General features: G+C 38.9%; 1 protein-coding gene across 1 annotated transcript; it reads left to right on the top strand.

Annotated features, from left to right (window-relative positions):
- The first annotated feature begins 1863 nt into the window (after nucleotides 1–1863).
- Nucleotides 1864–16843, top strand: mertka (c-mer proto-oncogene tyrosine kinase a). Its single transcript, XM_039784746.1, has 19 exons — nucleotides 1864–2135; nucleotides 3228–3543; nucleotides 3627–3727; nucleotides 3809–3979; nucleotides 7383–7469; nucleotides 7587–7702; nucleotides 7783–7972; nucleotides 8735–8880; nucleotides 10834–10969; nucleotides 11907–12057; nucleotides 12704–12792; nucleotides 12906–13001; nucleotides 13139–13219; nucleotides 13304–13396; nucleotides 13498–13616; nucleotides 13715–13824; nucleotides 13961–14120; nucleotides 14829–14965; nucleotides 15516–16843. Exons 1-19 carry the CDS (start codon nucleotides 2048–2050, stop codon nucleotides 15973–15975), a joined length of 2847 nt encoding a protein of 948 aa, XP_039640680.1. The 5' UTR covers nucleotides 1864–2047; the 3' UTR covers nucleotides 15976–16843.
- Nucleotides 16844–16961: the final 118 nt, after the last annotated feature.

Genomic DNA, 16961 nt, shown 5'->3' with positions numbered 1-16961 from the left:
GTTGCGCTGTCTTTGGACCGTATTGCTAATTTGATGTAATTTCCAATGCGATTGGCTGTTGGTGCCTTACAATAATTAATTCAAAGTCGGAGTTGGAAAAAAATAGCCTATTTATTAAAACAAAGCAGGCAACGTTACACACTCATTGGTTTTAATGATAGCCTAGGATTATACTATTTTATGCAAACTCTGGAAACGTCAAGGCTTGAACAGACAATGAGAGCCTGTATCAGCGGTCTGAAAATGCCCCTTAAAAATATTGTTTCTTGTTTTGGCCTATTCCCTTGTTTCACATACTTTTACCCCTGACGTTAATTTGACCAGTGTTTTATGTTCCCTGCTGTCGCTTTTCTGTTACTTTGTCGCCATCCAGTGGTGGTATGACGACAAGGCAAGAAACAGTTGAGACCGTCAGTAAGTAGGTCAGTGGGCCAGTTACACAGACTATATTATATTATATACTATATTACTTGTTAATATTCACAGTGACAGTCTATGGCCAGTTAGTGGGTTGCCATGCTTGGTAGTTTTACTAGCTTATCTTCTGTTTTGACAAACTCAATGCATAACTTTAGCATTATCTTACCCATGCAAAAGATACTGGCTGTCAAAAACAATTAGGCCTATTTATAATGCATTTTTGAGGGGAAAAGTTGAAAATTGTACATCATTTTTAAATTAATGAATTAATCAATTTATTTTACATTACTTTCACTATTCCTCAAAGGTTTATGTCTAAACAAAGCTTTTGACTTTTGGTAACAGTGTCCTTATTTGCATGGCTTTTGTGAAAGCCAGAACAAATCTTTATTTTAATTATCCTTAAATGCACAGCAATTCCAGTCACGAGTTAGCAAACATAATCAAAAGGAAAAGGGTGGCCCCAAAAACACAACTAATAACTAATAAATTATTTTGACAATTCACCTCAGTAAAATCAGATGGGAAATAACAAATTATACTGGCTTTAACCCTTGTGTTGTCCTTGGGTCAAATTTGACCCGTTTTCAAAGTTTTTCATATCAGAAATATGGGTTTCTTTGAACCAAAATGCCACATGGATGCATGGATGTATGTTGTATGGAGCGGGACCCATACAACGTTCTTTGCAGGTAAAATGAATGGTTACTTTCATTGAATTTGGGGTGTTTTATTCCATTTTTATATCTTGCAGCTGGTGCATTCACAGACAATGTGAAACAGTATCTGTAAATGAACATGCATAGTACCTTTAGCAGTCAAGTTTTAGTAAACCTCTTACTTATGCAGGCCATGTGCAGGTAAGGTGTTCCATTAAGGTACTGATACAATGTAAGCATAATCTATATGCATCAATTTCAGGACAGCCTCACAAATGATAAAACCCCTCTGCAGTCTGAACTGTAACTCTGCTGATTTTGTATTTAAATATTAAGAGTGTATAGCCATGGTTGATATGAAAAGCATTAGTTGACCACACGGTGGAGTAGTTGGGCAGACAACTTAATATGCCACCGAGGTTTTTATTTTATGTCAAAGGATTTTTGAGATATTGAAAATAAAATAGATTATACTACCGTTATAGTAGGCCTATATGTAGCTATATAGGCCACATGTGCATAATGCTTGTTAGAAAGACATAGTAATATTTGTATAGTAATATGATCAGTCTTAATGACATAAAAGAGATAAGAAAAAAGTTATATCAGGAAAAATTTAAATATATTAAACTCATGTAAAATTTTGAAGTGTGTATCTATATTTACCAGCTGCTGTTTCTCTGCAGTATTTTGGTTGTTTTTTTTTCCACACTCAGTCCCGCCTTTTAGGGATCCCTCCTGTGACGTGGAGAAAAGTTAACTTTTTTTTTCTCCAGCAGAATGTGATCTCGGGTCAACAACTTTTACTCGAGCTGCGTAGGAGCTACTCTGGATGCTGGTTATTGTCGTAGTTAAAGTGTCCGGTCAGGCACAATCCGTTTAGAATATATATATATATATATAAAAAACTACATTTTCACTCAGCCTGTTGTGGGACAGAAGGCAGCAGTGAAGAGCTCACACTGGTCATGGCAAAGAAGTCAACTCCAGGCTGGTTTGGAGTTTTTCTCTCTACAACGACCATAGCCATTATTGTGGTGGGGAGTCCGGTCAGCGGTGAGTTGTCTATTTTCTTGGAGGTTTGTGTTTTCCTGCACTAACATCATGCCCAAAGTGGCATTTTAGGCTTAACTCGATCTAATGTGCAGCAGGGACCATCTCTTTTCTGCAGCTGGAATAGATTTAAAAAGCCTGCTCTTATAGATTTTATCCGCCGTTGAAAAGCTTAAAGCATTTCTTAAACTCTACATGTTTAAAAGTCCGTATAACATTCTAAAACGTATAGCAGAGACCGGAGTTTGTTTCGTAGCACTAAACGTGTTTCTTTTAGATTCTATTTTAATTATAGTATAAAAACAACTGTGGCTTACTCGGTTGTGGACTGGAATGATGACAGTAAAAACACTTCAAAATACTCATTCGGTAAAGAGCATTCTGAAAAGCATTATTTATACATTCAGTGGATAAACTGTATTTTTATAAATTTTCAATAACCATGCCTTTTTTGAAAGATATATTTTTTTGTGTAATTATTTTTTAAGCATTTTTAAGCCTTTATCCGACATGACAGCTGAAGACATGAAAAGGGAGAGAGAGGGGGAATGACATACAGCAAAGGGCCGCAGGTCGGAGTCGAACCCGAGTAAACCTCTATATATGGCCGGAGCTAGCCGGGCGCCCTTAGAAAGATACATTGATTTATAAAGTTACATCTACATTTTCTTTTTTTTACAATAAAAACTGATATTTGTGCTGAAACGATTCGATGATTAATTAGCAACCACAGAATATTTATATGATAATCTATTTATCTTTTAAGTCATTTGTGGGCACAAAGTCCAAAAATGCATTGGTTCAAGTTCCTTATATGCTGCTTTTTTCTGTATATGTCATATTTATTAGACTATCATTGAGTTTTGAGCTGTTGGATGATAATAGACGGATAAATCAATTATGAAAATAAGAATTAGTTGCAGCCCTAAATCTGTCACACACTCAGGATTTTTGAATGCTATATACCTTATGGTGAATATTTTGGATGTAAAGACAAGCACAGTTCTGTCACTTGGGATTTAAAATCTTTGCTTATCATGTCAGACCTCAACAAATACAGCATTGCGCTGACCTAACATCTCCCTCTGTAAACAGCTCAGCATTCCCGGGGCCGGTTCAACCGTCCCACCAGGACCTCTGAGCCTCTTGTGACACCTGCCCGTGTCTCAAGGGTTTATCTGAGCCCGGATCAGCTCAGACGGCTGCACTTCAAGCCCACCATAGGCTCCATCCAGCTGTCAGAGGGCCATGAGGCCAAATTCAACTGCTCCATCGACATCCCTGATGCCAGGCTGGAGCCCACCATCATCTGGGTGAAGAACGGCCAGGACCTGGCGGGAAACATACAGGTGGTGATCAATGATCTCCAGACCATCACAGATGGGGTCATAACTCTCCTATCCACTGTCAGGTATGTAGCACACATGGAGGTGAAACATAGCATGTTGGGCTAATTACACAGATTGACAAATGTCCTTTTGTACTGTCTTACAGCATTATCCATGTGCAGCGAGTGGATGCTGGGGATTATCGCTGCAGACTGAATATCGGCAACACAATGGTTCAGTCTCAGCCAATCACCATCATGGTGGAAGGTGAGTTTCAACATGGTGCCAGAATTGGGTGCTTCTTGGGGCGTCCACATTTTTCATGACACATCTTTATTCTTTTATTAGGTCTACCGACATTTCTCTCTCAACCAGAGGACAGCAACGTCACAAGAAACACACCTTTCACGCTGTCATGTGAGGCGGTAGGACCTCCAGACCCTGTTAAAATCCGCTGGCTCCGTGATGGATTACCTGATAGTGACTTTCATAACTCTCCCAGCAGCTACTCCGTGGCAGGTGAGACACCAACCACACAGTCTCTCTCTCTCTCCCTCTTTCCCACACATACAGAGCCTACCCATAGTCCACCTGCCCCCCTCCCTTTTTCATCTGTATCTTGTTTTGTTCTACTTGTTTTGTTTGCTCGTTTTGTTTTGTTATGTTTTTATAATCTATCCTGCCCTGTAAAGCGACTTTGAGTCCATGAAAAGCGCTATATAAATTCAATTTATTATTGTTATTATTATTATGTGTTTCACTGTGATCTGCTTACAACTGCTATACTCCTTTCTTCCTCTTTCTTGCTGTTCTTCTCACACATTATTCTGAATGACACCTTGAATCAGAAAGAAAGAAGCTGAAGATGTGCTAACATAGATTCATACTTTATTTACTACTGAATTGAGCTAAAGGAGCTGAAGACGTAATTTCCTCTGGTAGAAAGTAAAAGTACTTCTTCAAAGTTACTAGATGAAGTTCTGGCTTGTATAAAAAGTTGTAAAAGTAGTTAGAAGGAACACACAAGCTACAGCTTATCGAACCAGTTAATTAGCACCACATTGGTTAAATTCCTTCTGTGATTGTATGTGGAAACATTCATCAGCAGAGATAAAGGGACATTTGGCTCTCTGATAATGGTGACAAAGCATGAAGTAGGTCTTAGTCAGCTTGCATCACTTTGTTTGGTTGGTTTCTATTCTGCCTCGTCTCTGCTGCCTCAGCATTTGTACCCCACTTACTGCGATGAGATTTATCATCACGGTCAGTGTCACTGGGGCCTCCTGCTGCACTGCCAAATGGTTAACAGCGGTCATTCACGCATGGTCAGTGCTTTTTGTAATGCCGCCCTGCTAGCTGTATACTAAAGACAATGTGACACTTGGGGAATCACTTAACAGTGGAAATGCAACACTTGCTATCTGATTAAAGCAATAGTTTGACATTTTGAGAAATATACTTATTCACTTTCTTGCAGAGAGCTAGATGAGAAGTTTGATACGAGTGGTATCAAACTTCTCCTCTAACTTTCGGCAAATAAGCATATTACCAACATTACGAACTGTTGTTTAAAATATGGCTGCAAATATAACAATTGTTTTTAGTGTTTATTCTATAAAATGTCAGAAAATAGTTAAGAAATGCCCATTGCAATTTATCCAAAGCCCAGTTGACACATTCAAATCCCTTGCTTTGTCTGATCAACAGTCCAAAACCCAAAGATATTTAATTTATTAACATATTCTCACAAGAATAACACAACCAACAAATATTCAAATTTGTAAAGCTGGTTTGGTGGCATTTTTACAAATTATTCCAGATTAATTGAATCGATTAATCAACTAATTATTTCGAGCTGTACATTCAAGTGTGTACCATATAAAAGTCAAGACTGTAATAGTTATACTCAAGATGAACATATAGCAGTCTTTCAACATGGACTCTCTCTTTATGGCCTCAGCTGCCTTCTTCTTGAAAGCTTGAAATGCTTCTAATGTGTTATTAGAAGCATAACCTTTGTGCTCTGTATGCTCTAACCCTTCATTTTCAGCTCACCACAGGCTAAGCACTCCTGCTGTAGCCAGTGAGTAGCGATACAGCCAGAAGCTGAGGGGTTAAAGGTTTAGAGCTGTGCTTTGGTCCAGCGTGTGCAAGGGCCTGGGCAGAAAGGGGATGGGGGGCAGCACAGGGAGTCTGTTCGGGGGTTGGCTCCGGAGACAAAGACCTCATTCACGGGATGGCCCACTACCCTGCAGGGAGGGGCTGGACACAGAGGCTGGCAGACTGCAGGATACTAGAGATCTGTGCAGGACCAAATATTGGTGTAAACACAGTGTAAACACACTCTGCTGCACCTCATGTATATTATAAGTCAAGGGCCCCTTTTTCCACTACAGCTTGGATCCCATGATATTATCAGAGTGCTTTTGTTATGTGAAGTGGTGCGTGCTTGATTGTTCATTTTATTTTAAGAAAGTTATCAGCATGCACATTCCATTTATTTTTACATTTACATTGCTTGAAATCACAGCATTATACCTTCTTAAAAAGATTGCGAAATTAATGGGGAATTAATTTGGGTTAATGAAAGCCTTATTATCTACATAACATTATTTAATCTATCTCAGGACAGCAGGTGGACACAGGTTTGGCACCTCAGCTTTGAAAACACAAGACCAAATGTACAGTAATCAAGAGTAAAAAGTGGTAGGCTTAGTTGTAATCTGACAGAGTCGTTCGGCTATATTTGGTGCCCGACTATGAATATGAAAATGGAAAAATAACAGACAGCTGGAGAGCTTCCCTCCATAATTTGTAAGGTTTCTATTTGAGTTGCCAACCCTTCTATTTTTATTACAGTGGTGTTGCTTTTGTTTTTGATTTACTCGCCAAGTACAGTGAAAGCAGAACTGCAACTGCTTGACCTTTTTATTCATTTCCTTTTCCAGAAAATGATATTACTTAAAAATAATTAGTTTCTTAAATGAGCCTTTAGCTGATGTGACTGACACTCTACTGTAGATATTGGCAGAATCAATTTATGAAAACCGCTCCTGCAGCGTAATCCACTCCTCTGTTGTCATACTGTATACTAACACAGTATTTTGGAAACACTGCTAAATACATGCAAACACATGCTGAATGAATGATGTGAAGTTAACTTAAATGAATGATTCCATCTGGTCTATTTTAAGTAAGGCTCTATCTTTGTGCAAACAGACGCACTGTAGTGTTTGTAAGAAAACTGAAGCTCTCTTTACCCTGATGCTCAAGAGTAGATGAAGACAAAGTGAAGTGGACGTGACATTCTGCAGAATGTAAACAAAACATCCCAAGATGGTTCCAGTCATCTCTCACAGGCTGGTCTGTGATTATCTTTGTGGAAAGGTTTTCGAGATAGAGATACTGGAAAACGGAGCACAAAAGGGACATTATTTAGCAGCTGTCCCAGTCCTATTCTAACAGAATGCAGATCTGGGGCTGTTGAAAGACAGGAATTGTGCGACCAGGAAAAGAGACCCAGCAAAAGCATTGTTACCACAGTACATCACACTGGAGAGGCTCAATTTGAGCTAACTGCATGAGGTGCTACTGTGTAAACATTTGAGGTATAATAAAGGAGTGAGTCACCCCCAAATGTGTTCTTTTCATATCAGTTTCAGTCGCACTTCTCTATTGAGCCTGACCTGGCACTTTTTCCCCAGATTGGCCTCTTTGGCAAAGAGAGAAATAAGTAAGTTATTCCAAACCGAAGAACCTGATCAAAACATGTCTGGCTGGCTTGTACTTCAGGTTTTTTCCCCAGTACTGAAGTCACACCATTATCAAAATATTCCGCTCTATCTTGACCTTGAGGATTGGTTGTTTTGAATTCATACAGCATTGAAGTGCTACATTGTCCTCTCAAATGTGTCATTTGCAGGTGTGCACAAGTACACTCAGTTCAGCTGTGAAGCTTACAACACGAAGGGTGTCAGCACCTCCAGAGAAGCAAATATCAACATCAAAGGTAAAACTGGGTCTTTTGGGGGCTGTTAGACATTCCAAGAGGTTTTCATGCTCTGCAAGCTGACCTCTCCCTCTATGTGAGTGAGTTAATAAGGTTTTCGTTTATGGTGTTTTGTAGTACTTCCCGACCCTGTGTCTAATTTTACTGTGATGGAGAGGCAGTCCAATAAGTTGATGTTGAGCTGGAGCCCCGGACATGATGGTTTCTCTCCAATAACTAAATGCCATATCAGGGTAAGTCCCACATCCGTACAAACAGTGCTACCGCTTAATGTCTTCAGATTGATCCTTACGTGTTCTTTGTTCCGTCTAAGGTTAAAGAGGTGAGTCAGAGGAAAGGGGAGGTGATGACCACCAGGTTCATCAACGTCACAGTGCCGCCTTTCCAGTGCATAGTCCCCGGGCTGCAGGCTATGACGTGGTACAACATGAGTGTTTCCTGCAACAATGAGGTGGGAGCCTCTCCTGTCACCATGTGGATCCAGAGCAACACCACAGAGGGAGGTGTGTGAGTATTTAAGGAACGTCGGAACAACTTTACAGTTTGAATTTAGTTGCCAGTTTGTGATACACCAGCAGATTTGGGGTGCAATATGTAGCTGCAACACAGGGAAACGATCCAAAATCTAATTGGATCTATCCCAGCACATACAGTACACATGTTTCTGGCTGTTTGAATTTACAAGGCTGTGACTTTATTTGCTTTAAAAACCACCTTGTGTATTAAAAAGAACATCTGTGTTATGCTCCTGCCTCCTTCTCATTATAGCAGAGTCCTGTTTAGGTTTGAGGAACAGAGCACTATATAATTTGCCTACTACTTTCCCATCCAAAATGTGCCTAATGTAAGCCTCCTTGCATTAGCAGCATGTAATAACTGGAATTTACGGAAGTTGCACAACTACCTGCTCTGCATGTGGCAAATCCCCATCAGAAAAAATCTTATCCAAAATCTCTGTTATTTTCCTGAAGGGTCATATAGGAAATAGGAGTGTTCTCACTGAGAAAACACAAAGTTCTTACTGGGTGGAGCTGCTTTCAATTTCCTTCCTAAAGCCACCGCAGGGGATATTTTAGTTGAAAGACTTGATACAGTATGCTGTGCCAGGAAATGACCACATACCAAGCTGTAATCAAAGATTTCAATAAAGGGGCAGTCTTACTTTCGCTTTTCCATTTTTGGCATTTTATATAAAGTCTTGATTTGTTTTACCTCTCTTGAAGATGTCTTTATCCCTCTATTCCCATTTCTTTTTACACTCCCAGTGCCATCAGTTTATCCCCGAAATGTCACAGCACAGCTGAATGAGTCTTGGCTGGTTATCAGGTGGAAACCTCCCCCATATGATAAGATAAATGGCATCCTGCGTGGTTATGAAGTTACTGTCAAACATGGCACACAAGTAAACAAGGTGAGCTTGCCGACAACACAGTAATTAAAGATTTTTCCTTTTGTGAATAATGTTTTATTGAGTGTTTCCCTTGTATATGTAACAGTCACAATAACTTAGATTAGTAACAAAATATAAATGATAAATAAAATAATAGAAATACATAGACATTTAGAAAGTTAGTAGCAACTTATATACATACTGGAGACACATGCACACATACAAATGTATTATCTAAATGGGTAACTGCTTTCATATTTTCCAAATGTTTTTTTTAGAGATATGCATACACACACAAACACACATAAAATTAAACTGCATCTGGCCCTGTATCTACATATGTACAGTGCAGACATTAAAATATAAGTGTGCCTGCAATTCTTTATGTACAATGCATATTCTCCTCTATACATACTGTATATTGTAATATAATAACGTACTCATGTTCATGGTGTTATCTTTGATCTTTTTTTGTGAAAGCTGATTTTTTTTTTTTTTACTTTTCTGATAACAATGACTCATGTATGACAAATATGAAAAGAATGCATATTGGGAATTTTAGATCCTCCCTTTGTCCTGCCTAGTGAATCAGTGGTCAGCCTCTCTATTATCTCTGCTTTTCCACTCCTCTTAAGAATCAACAAGGCAGGGAAAGTCATTTACGAGAACTGCCTTTTTTTAAGATACACTCTCTACGAAATAGCACAGTTTATTTTAATACCAACTCCTTTTGTATACATCAATTGTCCGGTGCATTATTCCATGATGCTGTTTGTGCATAGTCATGTTTCGGTTACTGGTACAATGGTGTGTTTCCCGGCCTTCCTGTCTGTGTTGTAGTTAAAGGAAGCTGATGGTGTGAAAACTGGAAATCATTTCTTTTCTTTGTTCAGCATGTGGCTTTGAGTCATCACAGAGTGAATGGAATATTAATACAACAGTATGTGTACTATAGGCCAAAATATCCTTATGTGTTGTCCAGTCAGTTGGTGATGTCATCATTACACAAAGGCTTTGTAATAGTAGCAGTGACTGGAAATGTGCACAAATACAACTTGTTAAATCCTCAGTCCCACCTGCCCCATAAAACCTGGAAAAAATAGTATAGTATTTATATTTATATATATATATTTTTATATATATATATTTTTTCTAATTTAAAGATATACCATCTTTAAATTAGAGCAATAAATAGCTACTAGTACTTGCTCACAATGTTGTGTGTTTCATGGTAGAAGTCGTGGTCATCTGATCTGACGTTGATTTCCAAAATTTGTTGAGGATTTGCTATTGTAAGAACATTTAGCCACATGTTGCCCTCTGTTTGACGCCACTGACATGATTGACCAGTAATCATGGGCTCAGTGTTCCCAGTCTGACAGTCAGCACATTGGTAAAGCAGAGGAACCCCATCGTGTGGTATTGTGAAATACAGCGCTGCGTCTGTCACATGTTCCCTACCATTGCAGCACATGAGCTTATCTAGCAATTTGGTCTCCTTCCCTTTTTTGTAAAGAGTTTCATTGTTTATGATAAGCCCCAGTATACAGTTCCCTGGTATTTTCCACAAAAGTTTCATACTGCTCGTTAAAGGGACTTTTTAATAGCATTTCTTGTTTGTTGCAAACATTTCTTGAAAAAAGTGTAAATGAAAAAAGAGGAGACTTGAGAAGAGAAAGCAAAGTGTAGCAAAGTTGTTGACCTGGATTTGTGGTGTCGCACAAATGTACACGACGTCCCTTAGCATGCAGTTCCACCAGTGTCCCTAAAATATGATCTTTTCTCATGGAGAATCCTCTTTCAGTTTAATGACTTACCTTACAACTCTGGTTAGCGTGTGACCGACAGTGGGTTTTCCTGATAACAAGTCCACAAAGATAATGATTAACCGGAAAATATGGTTTTAAGAGGAATCTAATTATAACACTAGGCACAATCACCTTTATTGTTATTATGCTGTGTGTTTCTTTTCAGATCCACAGTGACACCACCGTGGCCTTTGTAAATGTGCAGGAATTCAACACAACCTACAGTGTGGAGGTGGCTGCATGCACACAGGCAGGGAGCGGCATGGTCAGCCCACCAGTCTGGCTGTTTGTGCCAGAGGACAGTAAGCTGCTCTATTGATTTATATCATCATCTGTTAACTTTATAACCTGGTCAACATAGTTCAGATGTATTGTACTATTCTAGAACAATATTACTGCCCTATGAATAGATACAGTGCCTATTAAGGCTTTATACAGTATTTAGCAGCGTGGCTCTGGGGATGGCAATGTCTCTCCATCAGTCAACTACTTTGGTCTAGATTGAAAATTTAGGATGAATTGGCATGACATTTGATACACACACTCATGGTGCCCTGGGAATGAATTTTAATAACTTTGACTCCCTGATCTTTTATCGGTTCAAAATGTCACCTTGTTTAAGTAAATGCCGGCAAAACAGACAACATTCCCATCAGCCTCAGCTGTACTTAGCGCTTAGTGCTAATAAGCAAATGTTGCTTGCATGCTAATATTGTCATTATGAGTATGTTAACAAGCTGATTTTAGCATTTAACTCAAAGCAACGCTGTTCCTAGCAGGCCTACGCTTCACAGAGCCTGTACATGGCTGTTTAAGTTTAAGGTTCAGTCTTGTTTAAGATAGAATGGCCACAACTTGATAAAGCAGGATTATCTTGGACATTTTCAAAAAGATAGTTTGGATGCTAGTTAATTGTTGTAAAGGTGTAATTTAATAACAAACCGTAATGGCAGAAAATACAAAAGACTGAAGTTGCTGGCAGTTACACATTATGATCAATCACATATCCTTTTGATTCTCATTAAACCAATTAATCTATGGACATTTTACTAAAATTATAATTTGGGGGAAAACCATACACTAATATGAGTTTGAATAACAGTGCTACAATGCTGAAACATCCCATTGTCAACAGTAATATAATTCAGAAATCTAATCCTGAATGTTGGATTTACAATATCCTATTTGCTGAAAGTTTTTTTTCTTCTAAACTTTGATAATTTCTTCTTCCTATCTCAGAGTCAGTGGCGTCCCCATCGTCCGGCCCTGACACCATGGGTCCAGACTCTGTCTATGTTGTGCTGGCCGTGGTGTGTGTCGTCTGTCTTCTGCTGCTTCTCCTCTGGGGGGGTATCTGTCTACACAACAGGTCTTCTGACTCTTTGTTTGGGTATGCTTTCATCTTCTCTGCAAACACATTCACGTTCATTTTTACCAACCTTGCTCCAAGTTAGATTGTCTTATCTTTGAAGTTGCTACGAATCACTGTATTTGTGATCCATTTGTCTGCATTGGTTCATCTTTACTTTAACAACATAACATATTTGATGTTGTTCATTTTGTTTTGGTGCCTGGGCGGTGTTAAGTAATCTTTCTTCAGTGGCACACTGTAGTAGGACTTGAGAAACTGAACTCTTCCGGACTCTGTTAATAAACTGCCTTTGCTTCCTCTAAATCACCGTTGTGTGAACCTGAGTCTTGTAATAACTGTGCAGCTGGAGAGATGGACAACAACCAGCTGTTCATTCTCCGGAATTCATTATTATGAAGTCTGTGATTCAGTCTTGCCAGTTGCCACTCAGGATATGGATAGGAATGTGTCACAGGCTGCTGCTGCTGCTGGTTGATAGGAAAACAGTAATGACCTGAAAGTCAGGAAAGCAACAACTGAGAGGGTTTCCTCACTACGATCACCTCTGTAGTTGAATATCAGCCTGTGTGTGCATGATTACTGAGCTGTAATAACATTGAGTGAGAGAATTAGCTCATTGTTCAGCATTCCCTGTTTTTTTCTTTTTCCCTGTCTCCCCCTGCAGGCGGTTATTTGGAGGTGCAGAAAAGGTGCAGCCTTTCGTGCAGTACAAACCCGAGAGATCCTACAACCGATCAGCCATAGGAATCACACGTATGTTCTTGAATATATTTCTGTGGAAAATGAACAGAAGTGCAGAGAGTTATGTTGTCCTGCTAAAGGCACAGTTTTAGATGCACAATAACTTGAGTGGGCCCTGTCTACAGTTGAGAACCTTGGTGTTAGTGATGAACTCCAGGCCAAACTTCAGGACATGATGGTCATGAGGAACTTGCTCTCCATAGGAAAGATTCTTGGAGAGGGTGAGTGAGCAGTTTCATTTTGAGAAATGCATAACCATAGGAAACATTCATATCCACATGATTCTATCTAGATTAATACAGATAATAACACATACAGCGCAGAGTTTGACATATTATTTATGATTTTATTCAATCAGGTGAATTTGGCTCCGTGGTGGAGGGACATTTACGACAACCAGACGGAACATCAGAAAAAGTTGCTGTGAAGACAATGAAACGTAAGCTTCTATTACTAAAAGACATCCTTTGGTCATCCATAAACTAAGAAATGGCAGATCATTTTCCTCTTTTTCTTCAAACAGTGGATAGCTTCTCTCAAAGGGAGATTGAAGAGTTCCTGAATGAGGCAGCCTGCATGAAAGATTTCAACCACCTTAATGTCATCAAACTGCTCGGTACGAGTAATGCATTACCTCTTCAAAGTAGAATCCCACTACTCTGTTCCCTGCTCCACACATCCTGACATTATTTCTCTGTATTGACTTGTCCTCTTTAGGTGTGTGCTTGGAAGTAGGCGCGGGACATTTTCCCAAGCCCATGGTCATCCTGCCATTCATGAAATACGGAGATCTTCATAGCTTCCTGCTGCGCTCACGCCTGGGAGACAGTCCAATGGTAAGATTTCAGCCAAACAGAAATATACTCCAGCTCATATAATGTATGATAATTAGACTAAACCTATAATTGTGTTGTGTGTCTGTTTTTTTACACAGTTCTTACCCACTCAGACACTCCTGAAGTTCATGGTTGACATTGCTTTGGGTATGGAGTATCTTAGTGGTCGTAACTTTCTGCATCGTGACTTGGCGGCTCGCAACTGCATGTAAGTTGTTGCAGATACAAAATGTATTTTTTTTAATTAAAATCGAAACTTATAAAGGTCAGTTTGCTTCTTTAGGGGGGTTATGTGATTTGCTGTTCCAGTTTATTCTCAAGTCCATTTCTCATTTGTCTTACAGGCTGCGTGATGACATGACAGTGTGTGTAGCAGACTTCGGGTTATCTAAGAAGATCTACAGCGGAGATTATTACAGGCAGGGCAGAATAGCCAAAATGCCTGTAAAATGGATTGCAGTAGAGAGTCTCGCAGATAGAGTTTTTACTGTAAAGAGTGATGTGGTAAGTAATTCCATCTGCTCATGTCTCTTCCAGTGACAACAGTCAATGCTATACTGTACTGTCAACTAACCCACTAAAATAAGAACTGACCCCTCATCTACATTCTCTGTCTCACTCCCTACTTTCTGTTGAACACATACATTTCAAAATGATTTGTCTGAGATCTACACAGAGAAGTCAGCTGAATTTACACAGCACTTATTACTCAGTCTTCCTTTTAATGGTGTGATCATTTTTTTTTATTAATCAGTGTGTGGTAATTGAAAATACAATTTTTACCTTCTTTTGTAATGTTTCCCTGCTAGAAGTCTAAATGCAGAACATCCAATTTCCTGAAGTGTCAGATGAAAAACAAAAGCCATCTTTTGTGTTGTTGGCAAAAAGGCATTTTTTTCAGTTTCATGAAGCTGAATGGGGGAAATATATGTTTATCCCCCATAACGTAACATAACAGTGAAAACTGGAAATGATAACTGGAAAAGAAAAGAGAGGCTGAGTACATTTAAAATTCACACAATTTTGTAGTGGACTGAAAATACAAAAATAGATGATCCTTTTCAGATAATTTTCCACACACTTTCTTTCACATTTTAAGAGTAAGGGTTAATCTAGGTAGGATATTAATAGTATTTCTAGATAGCAGGGAAAACAGAAAACAAGTTTTTCACATGATGGCATATCATCTGAAGTGAATAATTTGTCATGCAGTGGGCATTTGGCGTCACCATGTGGGAGATCGCTACACGAGGCATGACACCATACCCCGGGATCCAGAACCATGAAATTTATGACTACCTTCTTGAAGGACAGAGGCTGAAGCAGCCAGGAGACTGTTTGGATGAGCTGTGAGTGTTGTCTCTTCTTAACACAAATGTTGACTTTGATTGTGTTGGAGGTGACCATATCAGAGTCAAGATAGACTTAACTTAAAAATATATAATGCAAGTTTTCACAGACACTTTAATTTGTGGTTAAAATGCTGTCACTTGCATGGGTCGGAGCTTAAGTTCCACTATACAACTTATTTTCTTTGTGTTGCAGCAAACTTTATGGCACACTACATGCTAAACTTGAGCACATAGAGGTTGTTTTGCACTTGAAATACTGATATACAGTACATACTGTTTTCACTTCTCCTTATTTTGGCTTATATCCAGTCCAGCAAACAACATTAGTCACAGAAAACTTTTAAAACTGGACTGCTTTGCTCACCACTGCCAGGTGCGGTGAAAGTAGAAACTGAATATACAACTTGCAAATGGGTTTTTCAAAGTTGAGGTTTTACTGAAATGAATCTCTCCAGTTTGTTAGCTGCATCCCAAAAAAAGTATTGTAAAAAAGTATCAAGAGTTATGAAAAAAAAATATTTCCTTTATTTACCCGCATCTACTGTAGGTATGAGATCATGTACAACTGCTGGAGGGCCGATCCGCTGGACCGACCTTTCTTTCCCCAACTGAGGGAAATGTTGGAGAAGCTCACAGAAAAGCTCCCAGAGTCTTTCAGCAAGGAAGATATCATCTATATTAACACCAGCTTTCCTGAAGAGGACCATGATGGAGAAACACTGGCACCTACAGAACATCCTATGTTCAACTCGTCCCCTTCCTGCAGTCATCAGGCAGCAGAAAATTCAGTAGTTACTGCGGACATTCATGGCAGCCTGGAGGATGAGGATGAGGAGGACGATGATGATCGCTATGTGGTGGTGATCTCCCCTGATCCTTCCCTGAGATCTCCTGCAGTGTGCACTCCTCTTTTATCAAGTGATGCTTTAAGTCAAGCTAATGAAGACATGGTTACTGATGTGACGGCTATGGATCACAGCTCAAATGACACTTCTTTACTTCTGTAAAGATTGGTACCGAGCAGATCAAATAAAATGAAATAAAACTGTCACCGTGGTTCATCAGTACTAAACAGTATGCCTCGTTGCACTGCGAGCACCTTGACATTTCCTGATGTGGACTTTCTGTAATATGTTTGTAAGCAGTTTATGCTTAACATGGCCAGCATGCATGTCAGTGTTAGAATGTTGTCTACGTGTGTCAATGTCAAATATGTTAATGCACATGTTCCATAAGCTTAAGATACACTGAACTGTGAAATTGTTTACTATATTGAATTTTGTGTTGCAATGTAAATATAGAAATGTACAGAACATTTGTAAAGTGATCTTATGATGTAATAAAATAAATACATGATTCATAGATTAAAATTAGATACATTTAAAAAGTAGAGGCTACAACAATGGAAACATATTCTTTCAAAAATAACTGCACTAAAATATTGAAGTTTAAATATAAAATCCCACTTAGAGACTAAACTAAAAACTAGGACCATACTCTAAAGTGCCTGGTCCAGGCAGCATACACTCTGGACATAGAAATGCAAGTGTAGATGCCGTAAATAGTTTTGTATTGTTATAGCAAGGTGCTTCATTGGAATTGCATGGATCACTATTGAGAATTACTAATGAAATACATGCACGTGTGTAATGCACAGTATGTATGGGTATGCTATATTAGATGTTAAATATATGTAGTGGGTATCATAGGGTAGTAGGCTATATTTGTAGAGTCAAAAGCACCATATGTCTCTGAAATTTAGAGTAAAATTGTCACAAAATGGAAATATTCAGGTAAATGCCAGCACTTAAACTGTATTTGTGTAAAAAATACTTTAGTAAAGATCATTGGAAGCTGATAGGAGAATCAATGTCACCCTTCTGTCTTTGACTATGTGTGCTATTGTTTTTTAATTGATGAAACAATCAATGGCTGACAGTAAACCTGAGGATCTAGCCGCCATGTCCCATTAATGTAATATGGAATGTCCGCA

This window comes from Perca fluviatilis, chromosome 19 (assembly GCF_010015445.1).
Source record: "Perca fluviatilis chromosome 19, GENO_Pfluv_1.0, whole genome shotgun sequence".
Taxonomy (NCBI): Eukaryota; Metazoa; Chordata; class Actinopteri; order Perciformes; family Percidae; genus Perca; species Perca fluviatilis.
The sequence above is the reverse complement of the archived record's forward strand: the minus strand, read 5'-3'. Positions and strand labels throughout refer to the sequence as shown.

Coding starts and splice junctions, on each gene's coding strand:
- mertka (XM_039784746.1), top strand. CDS start 2,048: ATGGCAAAGAAGTCAACTCCAGGCTGGTTTGGAGTTTTTCTCTCTACA. Junction 3,544..3,626: donor ACTCTCCTATCCACTGTCAG/GTATGTAGCACA, acceptor ACTGTCTTACAG/CATTATCCATGTGCAGCGAG. Junction 13,397..13,497: donor TAATGTCATCAAACTGCTCG/GTACGAGTAATG, acceptor TGTCCTCTTTAG/GTGTGTGCTTGGAAGTAGGC.